Raw genomic sequence first — 15,276 nt, 5'->3', positions numbered from 1 at the left:
GCCATGCCGACTGGACCATGCATCAGTTGTGAGGTGCACCTTTCCGCTCACTGACTGCTTGAGTGCATGGACAATGCGGTCTTTCACATGATGGTGGAGGGCTGGGATGGCTTTGCGAGAGAAGAAGTGGCGACTGGGTAGGTCATAGCGTGGTACTGCATAGGCCATGAGTTCGCGGAAAGCTGTGCTCTCCACCAACCGAAAGGGCATCATCTCCAACGAGATTAGTTTGGCAATGTGGGCGTTCAAACCCAGTGTACGCGGATGAGAGACTGAGTACTTTCTTGACCTACTCATAGTGTCTGGGAGGGTGAGCTGGACTTGAGAGCTGCATATGGTGGAAGTAGCGGTCGACAGGGCGGACTGAGAGAGGGTTGATGATGGTGATGGAGTTGGTGTTCTTTCTGATGGCCTAGAATCAGTCTTTCGTTGATATAACAGTGGGATTCCCTGACTGCTGTGGTCTTGCAACGACACCTCAACATTTGCTGCTGTGCTAACCGGTGGGCTTACAGTGGGGGAAACAATGTAGCGTTGCTGACTACCTTCGTTGTGATCAGTTGCACATGTAGCACTTGAGGTTTGGTGTTGTGTCCACGCTTGCAAGTGCATGCTGGTTAAATGTCTAAGCATGCAACTGGTATTCAAATTTTTCAGATTTTTCCCTCGGCTAAAGGTCTTTGCGCACTTCTTACAGATAACCTTGGACTGATCATGAGGATTTTGTTCAAAAAAGTGCCACACTGCACTCTTCCTACTTTGGCAGACATTTTGCGGCCTAGCACGCTGTGATCTTTTGACCCTCTGGACAAGCTGTCCAGCAACTCTTTTGATGTTTGGAACCTGTCTTTGGAGTGCTCCGGGCCTGCCAGATAACAGCTGTTGCGATGTCGATGTCTGCTGTGGATGCTCCTCATCTGAGCTATTGGAAGCAGCACCCTCTTCCCCCAATGGATGCCAATCTGGGTCAACAACTGGGTCATCCATCACCTCCTCTTCTATGTCATGTGCACCTTTCTCTGTGTCACCGTGTATGGTGGTATAGTGTGCGGGAAGGGGCACCTGAGTCTCATCAGGGTCAAAATCTGGCTCTGTACACTGCGAGGACAATGTAGTGCTCTGAGTGAATGTACCAGCAGAATCATCCATCAGCGGCTGTGCATCAGTGCACTCCATGTCAGATTCATCTTGGCCTGGGTAATTCACCATTTCACTTGATAATCCAGGCATGGTATGTGAAAACAGCTCCATGGAGTAATCAGTAGTATGGCCTGCGTCATCCTTCAATCTTGGTTGGGGTGAAGGACACAAGGAAAGGTGTGGTTCATGAACATGAGCCTCCAATGACGACTCAGTGCTTTTACTTTTTACAACTGAAGAAGAGGAGGCGATAGAGCTGGAGGCTGAGTCAGCAATGTAAGACAAAACTTTTTCCTGATGCTCTGCCTTTAAAAGCGGTTTGTCAACTCCTAGAAAACTAAGCGTTCGAGGCCTTATGTAGCCAGACGATGACGCAGGGTCAGCACCTCCTGCATTCGGTCCTATTTTGCTCTTGCCACTACCATCAGATACACCACCAACACCATCATTACCAGCTGCCAACCCCCGCCCAATTCCACGGCCTCTTCCACCAGCCTTCCTCATTTTTGGTAGAAATGTAGACAAAATCCAACAGACTATATAGTAATGTAAAACAAGGTACAAGGTGTCTATAGGACAGGGGAGATTTAGAATTTCTGCACACACTTGTGGACAGTGGACACTTTTGGATTGTGTGAGGCCCACTGATATCTGAGCGCTATGTGACACGCTCGATGGCACAGCTGCCTGTGACCAAAGTGACGAGAGGATAATGGAGATTTTGAATCTCTGCGCACACTTTTGGACACTGGACACTTGTGGATTGTGTGAGGCCCACTGATATCTGAGCGCTATGTGACAGGCTCGATGGCACAGCTGCCTGTGACAAAAGTGACGAGAGGATAATGGAGATTTTGAATCTCTGCGCACACTTTTGGACACTGGACACTTGTGGATTGTGTGAGGCCCACTGATATCTGAGCGCTATGTGACACGCTCGATGGCACAGCTGCCTGTGACCAAAGTGACGAGAGGATAATGGAGATTTTGAATCTCTGCGCACACTTTTGGACACTGGACACTTGTGGATTGTGTGAGGCCCACTGATATCTGAGCGCTATGTGACACGCTCGATGGCACAGCTGCCTGTGACCAAAGTGACGAGAGGATAATGGAGATTTTGAATCTCTGCGCACACTTTTGGACACTGGACACTTGTGGATTGTGTGAGGCCCACTGATATCTGAGCGCTATGTGACAGGCTCGATGGCACAGCTGCCTGTGACAAAAGTGACGAGAGGATAATGGAGATTTTGAATCTCTGCGCACACTTTTGGACACTGGACACTTGTGGATTGTGTGAGGCCCACTGATATCTGAGCGCTATGTGACAGGCTCGATGGCACAGCTGCCTGTGACAAAAGTGACGAGAGGATAATGGAGATTTTGAATCTCTGCGCACACTTTTGGACACTGGACACTTGTGGATTGTGTGAGGCCCACTGATATCTGAGCGCTATGTGACACGCTCGATGGCACAGCTGCCTGTGACCAAAGTGACGAGAGGATAATGGAGATTTTGAATCTCTGCGCACACTTTTGGACACTGGACACTTGTGGATTGTGTGAGGCCCACTGATATCTGAGCGCTATGTGACACGCTCGATGGCACAGCTGCCTGTGTCCAAAGTGACGAGAGGATAATGGAGATTTTGAATCTCTGCGCACACTTTTGGACACTGGACACTTGTGGATTGTGTGAGGCCCACTGATATCTGAGCGCTATGTGACATGCTCGATGGCACAGCTGCCTGTGACCAAAGTGACGTGAGGATAATGGAGATTTTGAATCTCTGCGCACACTTTTGGACACTGGACACTTGTGGATTGTGTGAGGCCCACTGATATCTGAGCGCTATGTGACACGCTCGATGGCACAGCTGCCTGTGACCAAAGTGACGAGAGGATAATGGAGATTTTGAATCTCTGCGCACACTTTTGGACACTGGACACTTGTGGATTGTGTGAGGCCCACTGATATCTGAGCGCTATGTGACACGCTCGATGGCACAGCTGCCTGTGACCAAAGTGACGAGAGGATAATGGAGATTTTGAATCTCTGCGCACACTTTTGGACACTGGACACTTGTGGATTGTGTGAGGCCCACTGATATCTGAGCGCTATGTGACACGCTCGATGGCACAGCTGCCTGTGACCAAAGTGACGAGAGGATAATGGAGATTTTGAATCTCTGCGCACACTTTTGGACACTGGACACTTGTGGATTGTGTGAGGCCCACTGATATCTGAGCGCTATGTGACACGCTCGATGGCACAGCTGTGACAAAAGTGACTAGAGGATAAGGGAGATTGGATTGCTTTTAAAAAAGCAGTTTGCGGAGCAGTGGGTAAACAGCAATGCCAGCGTGTCAGGAAGCCTTAAAAGGCAGCCCAACAACCAACACCACTGATACACCACAATATAGCCTCCCCTTGCACTGCACACACAGTGACTGGTGTGTTGTGCAGGCCAAATCGCTAGCAGCAGAAGCAGTTTTTTTGTCTTCTTCCCTGCCTAACGCTCTCCCTACAGAATCAGCAGCAACCTCTCCCTATACTAAGATCGGCAGAAGTAAGATGGTGGTCGGCGTGCACGCCCTTTTATACCCCCTGTGACGCCCACCAAAGCAAGCCAATCACTTGCATGCCCTTCTGAAAGATGGTGGTGACCCGTGCCTAGGTCATCACGTTGCCCACAGTGTCCGTGGATCCTGATTGGCTGAAAAAGAGCGCAAAACAAACTTTTGAAACGCGACTTTGGCGCGTAAGTCGCCGACTTCGTGGCCGACCTCATCCTAGGGTCGGGTTTCGTTTCATGAAACCCGACTTTGCCAAAAGTCGGCGACTTTTGAATTTTTTCGACCCGTTTCGCTCAACTCTAGTCATTAGCATTTTCATAAAATCATCCAAACACCGTACAAAATTATCTACTTACTGGTCAAACATTTAATTTACTCACCCCTAATGTGATGGCTGGAACTGCTTCTTTTTTTGAGATGTGTGATGTGAGATGGTATTAACGCTAATGCTACTCGCAACTGATTTTTCAGGGTTATGTCAGACAGGAGCGCAGTGAGGCAGGATAAACTGTGACTACTGTATACATTACATCTGAAACACTAAAACTGCTGTGTGCATCCCATAGGAGACATTGTGACAGCTATATACAGCACTTAGGAGACATTGTGACCTCTGTATACAATTCATAGGAGACATGGCCTGCTGTGCAGCTGTATATATCACATAGGATACTCTACTGGTCCCCAGTGCAAAATTTGGACCTGTGCCCCTCCTGCATGTTGGTCAGATGTATGGGTCCTTGAAGTGCTCTAGATCCCATAAAGACATTTGTGTTTGTTCCCCATGTAATAATGTTCTCCATCCTGGCCTCCATCCTGTTATCATGGGCTTCTTCCCGTAATAATGTCCTTGCCCCCATCCTATAAGAAATGCCCCCCATCCTGTTTCATTCCTATAACAATATCCCCCATCCTAAGCTGCATCCTGTAAGAAATGTCCCTCATCCTGGGACTCTTACTATAATACTGTCCCCATCCTGGGCTGCATCATATAAGATGTAAGAAATGTCCCGCATCCTGGCTCGAATCTTGTAATAATGTTTCTCAACATGTGCCTCTTCCTATAATGATGTCCCCATCCTTGGCTACGGCCTTTAAGAAATATCTCCCATTCTGGTCCCCTTCCTATTATAATGTCACCCATCCTGGACAACATCCTGTAAGAAATGTCTCTCATCCTGGGCTCCTTCCTATGACAATATCTGTATCCTGTGCCGCAGCCTGTAAGAAATGTTCCCCATCCTGTGCCCCATCCTATTATAATTTCTCCACCCTGGACCTCAGCTTGTAAGAAATGTCCCTCCCATCCTGAGTTCCTTCCTGTTATGATGTCCACCGTTCTGCTGCTCATTTAGAAAAAAAAAAACGATTTCTTGTACCCTTCTCCCACTCTCACAATATGCAGAGTTACCCATAGCTGGCGGAGAGGCTGGCAATTGACTTCGGGATCCCAGCCACTGGCAGCCATGGCATCACTGCCATGTGCAGCCCACTGTGACAGGCTTGCCTACATCAGCTGCCTACTTCTGTTTGTCTGATGGTGGGTATTGCAGTGCAGGGTGCTGGTGGTCTCTGTGCCACAATACACACCAGCCTGAATGTGCATGGATAACATAGCATATAGAGACTGCTGTAGGTCACGTAGGATACAGGGCGGGAGGTTCCCAACCAATGTTCTACTGTATTTCTAGCAGTAGTTCCAAAAATTGATTAACACTGTATCTCTCCAACATGCAGAGGAAGATAAGTTGTTATGCTCACAAATATATTGCTTGTTGCACTAGATATTAAAGGGATTTTCTAAATTGGACGACATCATTTCATAAAATTGCTATTTTTTATTAGTATGATCCCAGGAACTTTGGCTATATTTATCTGTAATTATTTTTTAACAGTTCTTTTGTAATTTGGGTATAATAAAAAGTAAAATAGTGGAAATACACAGTGTTTAGAGTAAAATATTTTGTAGGTCTAGAGAAACACTACTTGTATGGCATGCTGTACTTGGCTGTTTCTCAATGTGTAGATGAATGGGTTCAGCATAGGTGTTATTATGGTGTTCAGGACAACTGCCATCTTGTTGAACTCAAAAGAAGATCCGTTAATGAATCGCAGACACATAAAGAGAGAACCTGAATAAAATATCACAACAAGCATAAGGTGGGAAGAACAAGTTGAAAAAGTTTTCCATCTCTGGCCACCTGACCGTATTTTAAAAATGGCAAAGATAATAAGTGTATAAGAAACCATGATGCATGCAATTGACCCAAGAATAGTAAATGAAGAAGCTATCAGATTTAGAAGGTTTATAAGACTAATGTCTTCACAGACAAGTTTTAGAAGTGGATCAATATCACAAAAAAAATGTTCAATAACAGAACCACAAAATGGTAGCTTGTAAGTGAAAATTGTTGGCGGTAAAGTATCCACAAAGCCAAATAACCAGGAACCTGCAGCAAGGTACAGGCATAATCTGTGGTTCATCAGAGTAACATAATGTAAAGGTTGACATACTGCCACATACCTATCAAAAGACATAACTGCTAAAAGAAAGAAATCAATGGACCCTAAGACAAAATAAAAATAGCACTGTAAAGCGCAACCCCAATAGGATATTGTGCTGTTTCCAAGTGCAACAATTGACAGAAGCTTTGGCGTAATAGTTGTTGTAACACATATTTCTACTATGGATAAATTTGAAAGAAAGAAGTACATAGGAGTATGGAGACTCTGATGCTTTGAGATTACAATGATTATGAGAATATTTCCAGCCAAAGTGATCAAGTAGGACAATAAAAGAAGCACAAAAATGAAGATCTGAAGAGCTCCACTGTAATGGAATTGCATCAGAAGAAAACTGCTGGTGGTATTAAACATTCTCATTTAGATTTGGTTTTATAGTGGACATTTTATGAGGTCTAAAGTAGCTGTTACTGGATATGGTGATGTATAACTGAAAACCAGGGGAAGAGTCTTGAGGAGATCATTTGCATATTCCCAGTGCCTTCTGGGATAAGTGAAGAGTCTCCGCGAGCTCAACGATCACTGGGTTTTGGCCGTTGCAGCTGAAAAGAGGAAATCGGAAAACCAGGGGAAGAGTCTTGAGGAGATCATTTGCATATTCCCAGTGCCTTCTGGGATAAGTGAAGAGTCTCCGTGAGCTCAACGATCACTGGGTTTTGGCCGTTGCAGCTGAAAAGAGGAAATCGGAAAACCAGGGGAAGAGTCTTGAGGAGATCATTTGCATATTCCCAGTGCCTTCTGGGATAAGTGAAGAGTCTCCGTGAGCTCAACGATCACTGGGTTTTGGCCGTTGCAGCTGAAAAGAGGAAATCGGAAAAATTTGGGCTTATCTTTCATCGTTTTTAAGAAATCTCAAGATGGAAGAGGCCAGGAGCCATTTGGTGAGCTGCATTTCTTGCTACATGTTCACAGACTTACCAGTGGAAAAGCCAAACTTCACATGCCACAAATGCAAGCTTGTGTCCCTGTTGGAGGAAAAGTTGCAAAATCTCGAAGAGAGGTTAGCTACGTTGAAGATCATTAAGGAAGGTGAAGAGTTCTTGGACAGAGCAGAATTATCTCTTCATGTTACAGAAAGAGAAGAAATTCGAAGTGCACCTGAAGAAACAGAGGAATGGAGATATGTGACCCAGAGAAGCAGGAGGATCAGGAGGCAGTCAGCACCCATACTGCTCAGAAACCAGTACCAGGCTCTCACGCAGGAAAACAATGAAGAAATACATCAGGATAAGACTTTGCCAACAAGCAGCAACCTTGTACGCCTTCAGAGTCCTCCTGGATGGAGAAAGAAAAATGTTGTGAAGAAGAAACGGAGAGTGGTGGTCATGGGGGATTCCCTGCTGAGAGGAACTGAGGCCGCTATCTGCAGACCGGATATAACTTCAAGAGAAATGTGCTGTCTTCCAGGTGCAAAAATTAAAGATGTGTCTGACAGGATATCAGGACTCTTCAGACCTACAGATGACTACCCATTCCTGCTACTACATGTGGGGACAAATGACACTGCAAGAAACGACCTGGAAACCATCTGCAGAGACTTTGAAGACTTAGGCAAGAAAGTGAAAGAACTGGGAGCGCAGGTGGTCTTCTCTTCCATCCTCCCAGTGGATGGCCATGGAACAAGGAGGTGGAATAAGATTCTGCAGGTGAACAACTGGCTACGTCGATGGTGCCGTCAGCAACGATTTGGATTTCTGGATCACGGAGTGAACTACTTATACGATGGACTACTTGCTAGAGATGGGGTGCACCTTACGAAGACTGGTAAGCATGTATTTGGAAGTCGCCTTGCTACACTTGTAAGGAGAGCTTTAAACTAGAACAACATGGGAAGGGAAGCAAAAGACCAGAAAAAGCCATACACCTGACAAATGCTATTGAGAACTCTGCTATTAGAAGTGGAAAGGAAGAACAAAGACGAAAGAATCTAATTAATAAAAATATTGGAGAAAGAGAAACCAATCACAAACTAAAATGTTTCTATACTAATGCACAAAGCATGGGCAACAAACAAGGAGAATTGGAACTACTAACACAGGAAAAGAAATATGATGTCATTGGAATCACTGAAACTTGGTGGGACAATACACATGATTGGAATACAAGACTAGAAGGATACAACTTATTTGCAAGAAACAGACTTGATAAACGAGGAGGGGGTGTCGCATTGTATGTTAGAAACGCGTATATCTGCACAGAGATTGAAGCTTCAGAGACTGGGAGTTCTGTGGAAACTGTTTGGGTAAGAATACAAGGACAGAACAATGGAAAGGACACCATTGTAGGCATTTACTACAGGCCGCCTGTGCAAGCTGAAGCTATGGATGAACTCTTTATGCATCAAATGGCCAAGTTCTCCAAAAAATATGACATAGTTGTCATGGGAGATTTCAACTATCCAGACATTTGTTGGGAATCTCTCTCAGGCAAAACTAACAGGTCAAGGAAATTCTTATCCTCTCTTGCTGACAACTTTATCTTCCAAAAGGTAAGGGAGAAAACAAGGGGAACTGCTACCTTGGATCTAATCCTTATAAACAGGGAGGAAATGGTTGAGGAGGTAAAAGTGGCTGGGACCCTAGGAGGTAGCGACCATGCTATTTTAGAATTTTGGATAACTAGAGGCGGAAGACCTGTGAAGACTCAGACGTCAAGGTTAAATTTCAGAAAGGCAGATTTTAAGGGATTCAGAAAGAGAATTGGAGGGATCCAATGGCTGGATATCCTTAAAGACAAAAATGTCCAGGAAGGATGGGAAATCTTGAAAAATGAAATTCTCAAAGCACAGTTGTTAACAATTCCAAAAAGAGGGAAGAATAGGAAGCAGTTAAGGAAACCAGGATGGATGAACACAGAACTTAAGCACATGCTAAAAAGGAAGAAAAAAATGTTTATAAAATGGAAAGAGGGAGGCATATCTAAAGAAGAATATAATGCTGTCTGCAGAACCTGCAGGGCACAAATCAGATTACTAAAGCTGAAAATGAATTGAGGCTTGCAAGAGATGTCAAAAGCAATAATAAAGGATTTTGGGGATATGTCAAAAGTAAAAGAAAAGTCAAAGATGCTATAGGATTTTTACAGGATGAAAATGATGAAATGGTAAGACAGGATGTTGAGAAGGCTGAACTTTTAAATTCCTATTTTGCATCTGTTTTCTCTCAGAAAGGAAATGTAACATCAACTGTTATTCACTGTCCTATTAAGGGAATAGAAGAATCCAGGATATCTATAAACAGAAAGATAGTGAGGAAACACTTAGCTAGCCTAAATGAATTCAAGTCTCCAGGTCCAGATGAATTACACCCCAGAGTACTGAAGGAGATAGCAGAAGAAATTTTTGAACCCCTCTCTATAATCTTTGAAAATTCTTGGAGAACAGGAGAAGTGCCAGAAGACTGGAGAAGAGCAAATGTTGTTCCTATCTTCAAAAAGGGGAAGAAGGTGGACCCAGGTAACTATAGGCCGGTGAGTCTGACTTCTATACCAGGAAAGATCTTTGAACAAATTATTAAACAACATGTATGTCAATACCTGGATAAGAATGAAGTGATTAAACAGAGTCAGCATGGGTTTGTAACTAATAAGTCATGTCAGACTAACTTAATTTCCTTCTATGACGGTATCACTGATTGGTTGGATCAAGCAAATGCTGTAGATATAGTATATCTTGACTTCAGCAAAGCATTTGACAAAGTCTCTCATACAATCCTTATTGAAAAAATGATTAAGTATGGAATGGACAAGGCAACTGTTAGGTGGATTCATAACTGGCTTAGTGATCGGACCCAAAGAGTGGTCGTAAATGGCTGCACATCCAGTTGGAAGAATGTCTCAAGTGGGGTACCACAGGGCTCTGTCCTGGGCCCTGTATTGTTCAACATCTTTATCAACGATTTAGATGAAGGAATTGAGGGTAAACTGATTAAATTTGCTGATGACACAAAGCTAGGAGGGATAGCTAATACTAGAGAAGAGAGAGAGAGGATTCAAAAAGATTTAAATAAACTGGAGAAGTGGGCAGCAACTAACAGAATGGTTTTTAACAGGGAGAAATGCAAAGTACTACATCTGGGCAATAAAAATGGAAAAAGCATATATAGAATGGGAGGAATAGGGCTAAGTGACAGCACATGTGAAAAAGACTTGGGTATACTAATAGATCACAGACTGAATATGAGTCAACAGTGTGATGCAGCAGCAAAAAAGGCAAATGCAATTCTAGGATGTATTAACAGAAGCATACAGTCTAGATCACGTGAAGTCATTATTTCCCTCTACTCCTCTTTGGTCAGACCTCATCTGGAATATTGTGTCCAGTTTTGGGCACCACATTTTAAAAAAGACATCAACAAACTGGAGCAAGTTCAGAAAAGAGCGACCAGAATGGTGACCGGTCTGCAAACCCTGTCTTATGAGGAAAGGTTGCAGGATTTGGGAATGTTTAGTTTGCAAAAGAGAAGACTGAGAGGAGACTTAATAGCTGTCTACAAATATCTAAAGGGCTGTCACATTGTAGAAGGATCAACTTTATTCTCATTTGCACAAGGAAAGACTAGAAGCAATGGGATGAAACTGAATGGGAGGAGACACAGATTAGATATTAGAAAAAACTTTTTGACAGTTAGAGTGATCAATGAGTGGAACAGGCTGCCACGAGAAGTGGTGAGTTCTCCTTCAATGGAAGTCTTCAAACAGAGGCTGGACAGACATCTGACTGGGATGATTTAGCGAATCCTGCTTTGAGCAGGGGGTTGGACCAGATGGCCCAGGAGGTCCCTTTCAACTCTACGATTCTATGATTCTATGATTCTATGATTCTAAATATGAAAGGATGGCTGAGGGACAGGAGGTATAATCATTAGCTAAAGTGATAACATGAAGAAGAATGAACTACAGTATGAAGAAAGACTGCTAATGAGTGTTCTTCAAAAGAATCACTTAACAATTAAGGTCTCACTGCAAGAAAATATAATTGTCTGTTTTGGGTCAAAAAAGGACATTCAAGTTTTGGTACTCAATTATCATTCTTAAGAAACCTATTACTTGCCATGATTTCTGAAAGCACAGAATCCCACTGTTGGAGAAGGGACCAAATTTGCCACACGTCCAAGAAACTTCTTAACACAGCACTGTGCTTTATGGTCTCCTTACACATTAGATAACTGACAGATAAATTATTGTTCGGCCAACAGCCTTCATTCCTTACTTTTCCATATACAAGAGGGCTCCGCTTGACCAATCACTTCTGTATTTTATATGAGAGTGACGCTTTCAGAATCATCGTAATGTTACATCTATATTCAATTCATATTTCATAAATAGGAGAGATCTTCATGCCAGCTAACAGCTCTCAAAGTATGAAGAAAGTTACCTCTGTAGCTTTGATGTGTGGTTTAGAAAAGGATTTTTCCCTAATGTTAGTGTTATATTTTATATTGTAACTTTTTTCTCTGTTATATTACCTGATTTTTAGACTGTAAGTACGGTAGTTGAAAATGTTAATAAAAATAATTTTAAATATATAAGGATTGGCATTTCAAATAAGAGGGCCAAAATGCACATGACGTAAGGCATTAGAAAAACCATCACATAAACATGTGACCTGAAACTGGGATTATCTTCTCGAAGAAGTGGAAATTAGCCGGAGGTATACACATATATACTGTATGTCCTTGATTTGTTGTTTGACCTTCCAGAGACCCTATAGTATCAATTATTTTCTTACTGTGAATTATTTGCATAATTTTAATAGACCACTTGAGGACTAATATTTTACTACACTTGGGGATGTTTATACCAGCAAATGATCCCTCTTGGACCTGTGCCCCATGTTAATTCTGCATGGAATGAATTTGAAGTAATTTAAGTAATTGTGTTAATGGCTAATATGAAAGCTTTTTAAAAAAAAAGAAAAGATTTTTCCTCTACTAGATGTTCCCTATATTGTGCATTTGGTATACTAAATAGTTTGCAAAGTTTTGACAAAGTAGTATAATATTAGGTACAAGGACCTTGAGGAACTACAAAGACCAATATTCTAATTACTGTCGCATAAACATTTATGTTTAAAAACCTCTCAGAAAGGAAAGTTCAGTGTTAGAACTGTTTTATAATTGTTTCCATGTATAGATCAATGATTTATCTTTTTCTTCGCCAATGGTTTTATCTCATATGTCTCATAGTTAATGATGCATAAAAGCTTGCCTTAGCATAGTTCATGGCTAGAGCTCTCTAACACCTTAAATCTCTACAATGTAATAGTGTAGTATATGTTATGCAGGGTGTGAGTGTATGGACTGGGCTCATGAAGTAGGGTTCCATAGAGGACAGTTGCCAGCTGAGTTATACCGCAACCTCTGCCATTTGATATCTTGGTTGGGTGTTTCAGTGAATCTTTAGCCTGGGGCCTATAGAGGGCTTCTGTCATCATCAATTTTGTGATCCAGTGAAGCCCAGGCATAAGCTTAGATTCTTAAGAGATCGTTATTTGTATAGCTCCTAAACATCCCAGATTCAGACGAAATATCCCAATTTCAGCGGACAGGTCCACTATCCTGGCAGGTCAGAGCTTTCTCCCGACTTCCACTCACTCACTCAGTATAAGGTTGGAGTCACACTAGCGTATAAAAAAAATCGGTCCAATGCTGCTCCAGAAAAGTAGGATGAGTGTCTTGCGAGCATTACTTGCTATTACAATGCAATGTTTCTCAACTAACATCTGTATGACATCGACATGATATGCATATGCAATCCATATACAATACGGTTTTAACATTGTTTTTTTGTAAATTCTGTATTTAGGAATGTGGAAATGAATGACAACATAATTGTACACAATAAAGAGAAAAGGAAAAGGTATATACATTTGAGTACAACAACATTCATTTTATATATGGGGTACGAACTTAGGGAAAACTGGGGAAAGAAGGGGGGAGAAAGGGGGAATAGGGGAATAAGCATGGAATTGAGGGGTGGGGGGATGGGAGTGAAGTCCTGTTGAAAACTAGCAAGTATTCTCCTTTATAGTGGAGAAATTAAAAACAAATATAATTATGTGAAGTATAAACATAGTTTATTACTTAGTTCTAAGATTTATAGTGTAATCTTTTTTAATATTCATGCCATTGGTACCGATTTTGGTAGAGCTTGCCCTGTTTGGAGTGAGTCAAGCAAATTTTTTTGAATGAATATATACTATTAGATTCGTTAATCCATTCTGAGAGGGAAGGGGGGGTCAGTGTCCTTCCAATATCTTGATGTTAGGCTTTTAGTTGCATTACGGAGATGGGATATTATAATATAGGTACTGTGGTGCAGTGACCGCTGTGACAGCTAGGGGGAGCTGTATGGGTCATGCACACAGGCATATCCATTGTGGTAATGGATATAGGATGAACGCCAGGATGGTAAATGACCGTTATGTATCCCAGAGTGGGTGGACCTGGGATAGAAGCTTGAACATGTGCTAATCAGCAGAGGTACTGCTGAGGTTTTGTTACAATGTATCAGGGAGAGCTTTCAGGTGGCTGGTGAGATGGGTAGGACCAGTCACCTACAAACCCACCCAGGGGCGTGTGATTAAACACCCATAGTAAGCCTGTATATACTGTATGTGTGTATGGCTGGGTGTCTGGGATAGGACTTGCAATGTGGTCATAGCCATGTGATCCGGAGGGTGTGGTGCAGTGACCATATACGGTGACCAGGGTAGGTCACATGAGGAGTATACATGGATCTGATTGGGCCATGTGGAAGGTCCCTGAAGGCTTAGGTGCTGGAAGGTGTGCTGCCTCCGTGAACAGCACATGCTGAGGCCACGAACCGGGTGAGGCCTGTGTATATTGGCCTGTTTGTGTGGGACAGGCCCCAGGAGGTAATGGACGTCCAGAATGAGAAAGCAACTAAGAAGGTAACCCCGGACAGGGTGAACTAACTGTGTTTTAGGCGAGAGCCTGCATGCCGGACATAGCACAGCCTGTGTGACCACAGGTTTAACAGAGCGGAGGTCTGTCATGAACATTATGCTGTTTGATATAAGCCTGTTGCTGTTTATGGTTTATGCTGCCTAATAAACCCCATGGACTGATTTCTGTTGAAAAACCTGTGCCGGACCTGGTTAATCGGCTGCCAAGTGAGTGTCCCCAACATGAACACTGGGCGCTACCTTACAGTACTAATATGTTGATGTTGAGAATGAGTGCTAAGAAGAATGAATTGGGGTGTTAGAGAGAATGATATAGAATCATAGAATCATAGAATCGTAGAGTTGGAAGGGACCTCCTGGGCCATCTGGTCCAACCCCCTGCTCAAAGTAGGATTTGCTAAATCATCCCAGACAGATATCTGTCCACGCCTCTGTTTGAAGTCTTCTATTGAAGGCGAACTCACCATCTCTCGTGGCAGCCTGTTCCACTCATTGATCACTCTAACTGTCAAAAAGTTTTTTCTAATATCTAACCTGTCTCCTCCCATTCAGTTTCATCCCATTGCTTCTAGTCTTTCCTTGTGCAAATGAGAATAAGGCTGTGTGCCCACGAAGCGATTTTTAAGTGTTTTTGCCGCGATTTTCGGCGCGAAAACGCTGCAAAAACGTTTAAAAATCGTGTACAGAACGCACCCCATGCATTCCTATGGCATTCCGCACATGCTGTGCTAATGCTGTGCTTTTTTCCGTGGTGCAAACGCATCGCGGAAAAATCGCAGCATGATCATTCTTTTGTGCGGAATCACAAAGAATTGCCGCAATTCCCCACCCATAGGAATGCATGAGAATCGCTTACTTCCGCATGTGGCTATGCCCACCATGCGGGAAGTTAAGCGTCTCATGTGCGGTTGGTACCCACGGTGTGGAGGAGAGGAGACTGTCCTCCAGGCCCTGGGTACCATACCCATGTAAAAAAAAGAATAAAAAATAAAAAATCGGGGTATATTTACCTTCCGACGTCCAGCGCTGCATTCCCGGCCTAAGCGTTCCCAGTAATGCCTTGCGGCAAGGTCCTGTGATGACGCAGTCTCGCGTGACTCTAGCGG

The 15,276-nt window shown here is 43.2% G+C and overlaps 1 protein-coding gene across 1 annotated transcript; it reads right to left on the bottom strand.

The window, feature by feature from the left end:
* Positions 1-5,691: 5,691 nt before the first annotated feature.
* LOC141089218 (olfactory receptor 6M1-like) lies at positions 5,692-6,597 on the bottom strand. Its single transcript, XM_073575541.1, has one exon. It carries the CDS (start codon positions 6,595-6,597, stop codon positions 5,692-5,694), a length of 906 nt encoding a protein of 301 aa, XP_073431642.1.
* Positions 6,598-15,276: the final 8,679 nt, after the last annotated feature.

The sequence above is a fragment of the Dendrobates tinctorius genome, unplaced genomic scaffold (assembly GCF_039654945.1).
Source record: "Dendrobates tinctorius isolate UK_male_01 unplaced genomic scaffold, ASM3965494v1 ptg000044l, whole genome shotgun sequence".
Classification (NCBI taxonomy): domain Eukaryota; kingdom Metazoa; phylum Chordata; class Amphibia; order Anura; family Dendrobatidae; genus Dendrobates; species Dendrobates tinctorius.
The sequence above is the reverse complement of the archived record's forward strand: the minus strand, read 5'-3'. Positions and strand labels throughout refer to the sequence as shown.

What these genes read in the sequence shown, in the direction of transcription:
- LOC141089218 (XM_073575541.1), bottom strand. Translation starts at nt 6,597, where the DNA reads ATGTTTAATACCACCAGCAGTTTTCTTCTGATGCAATTCCATTACAGT.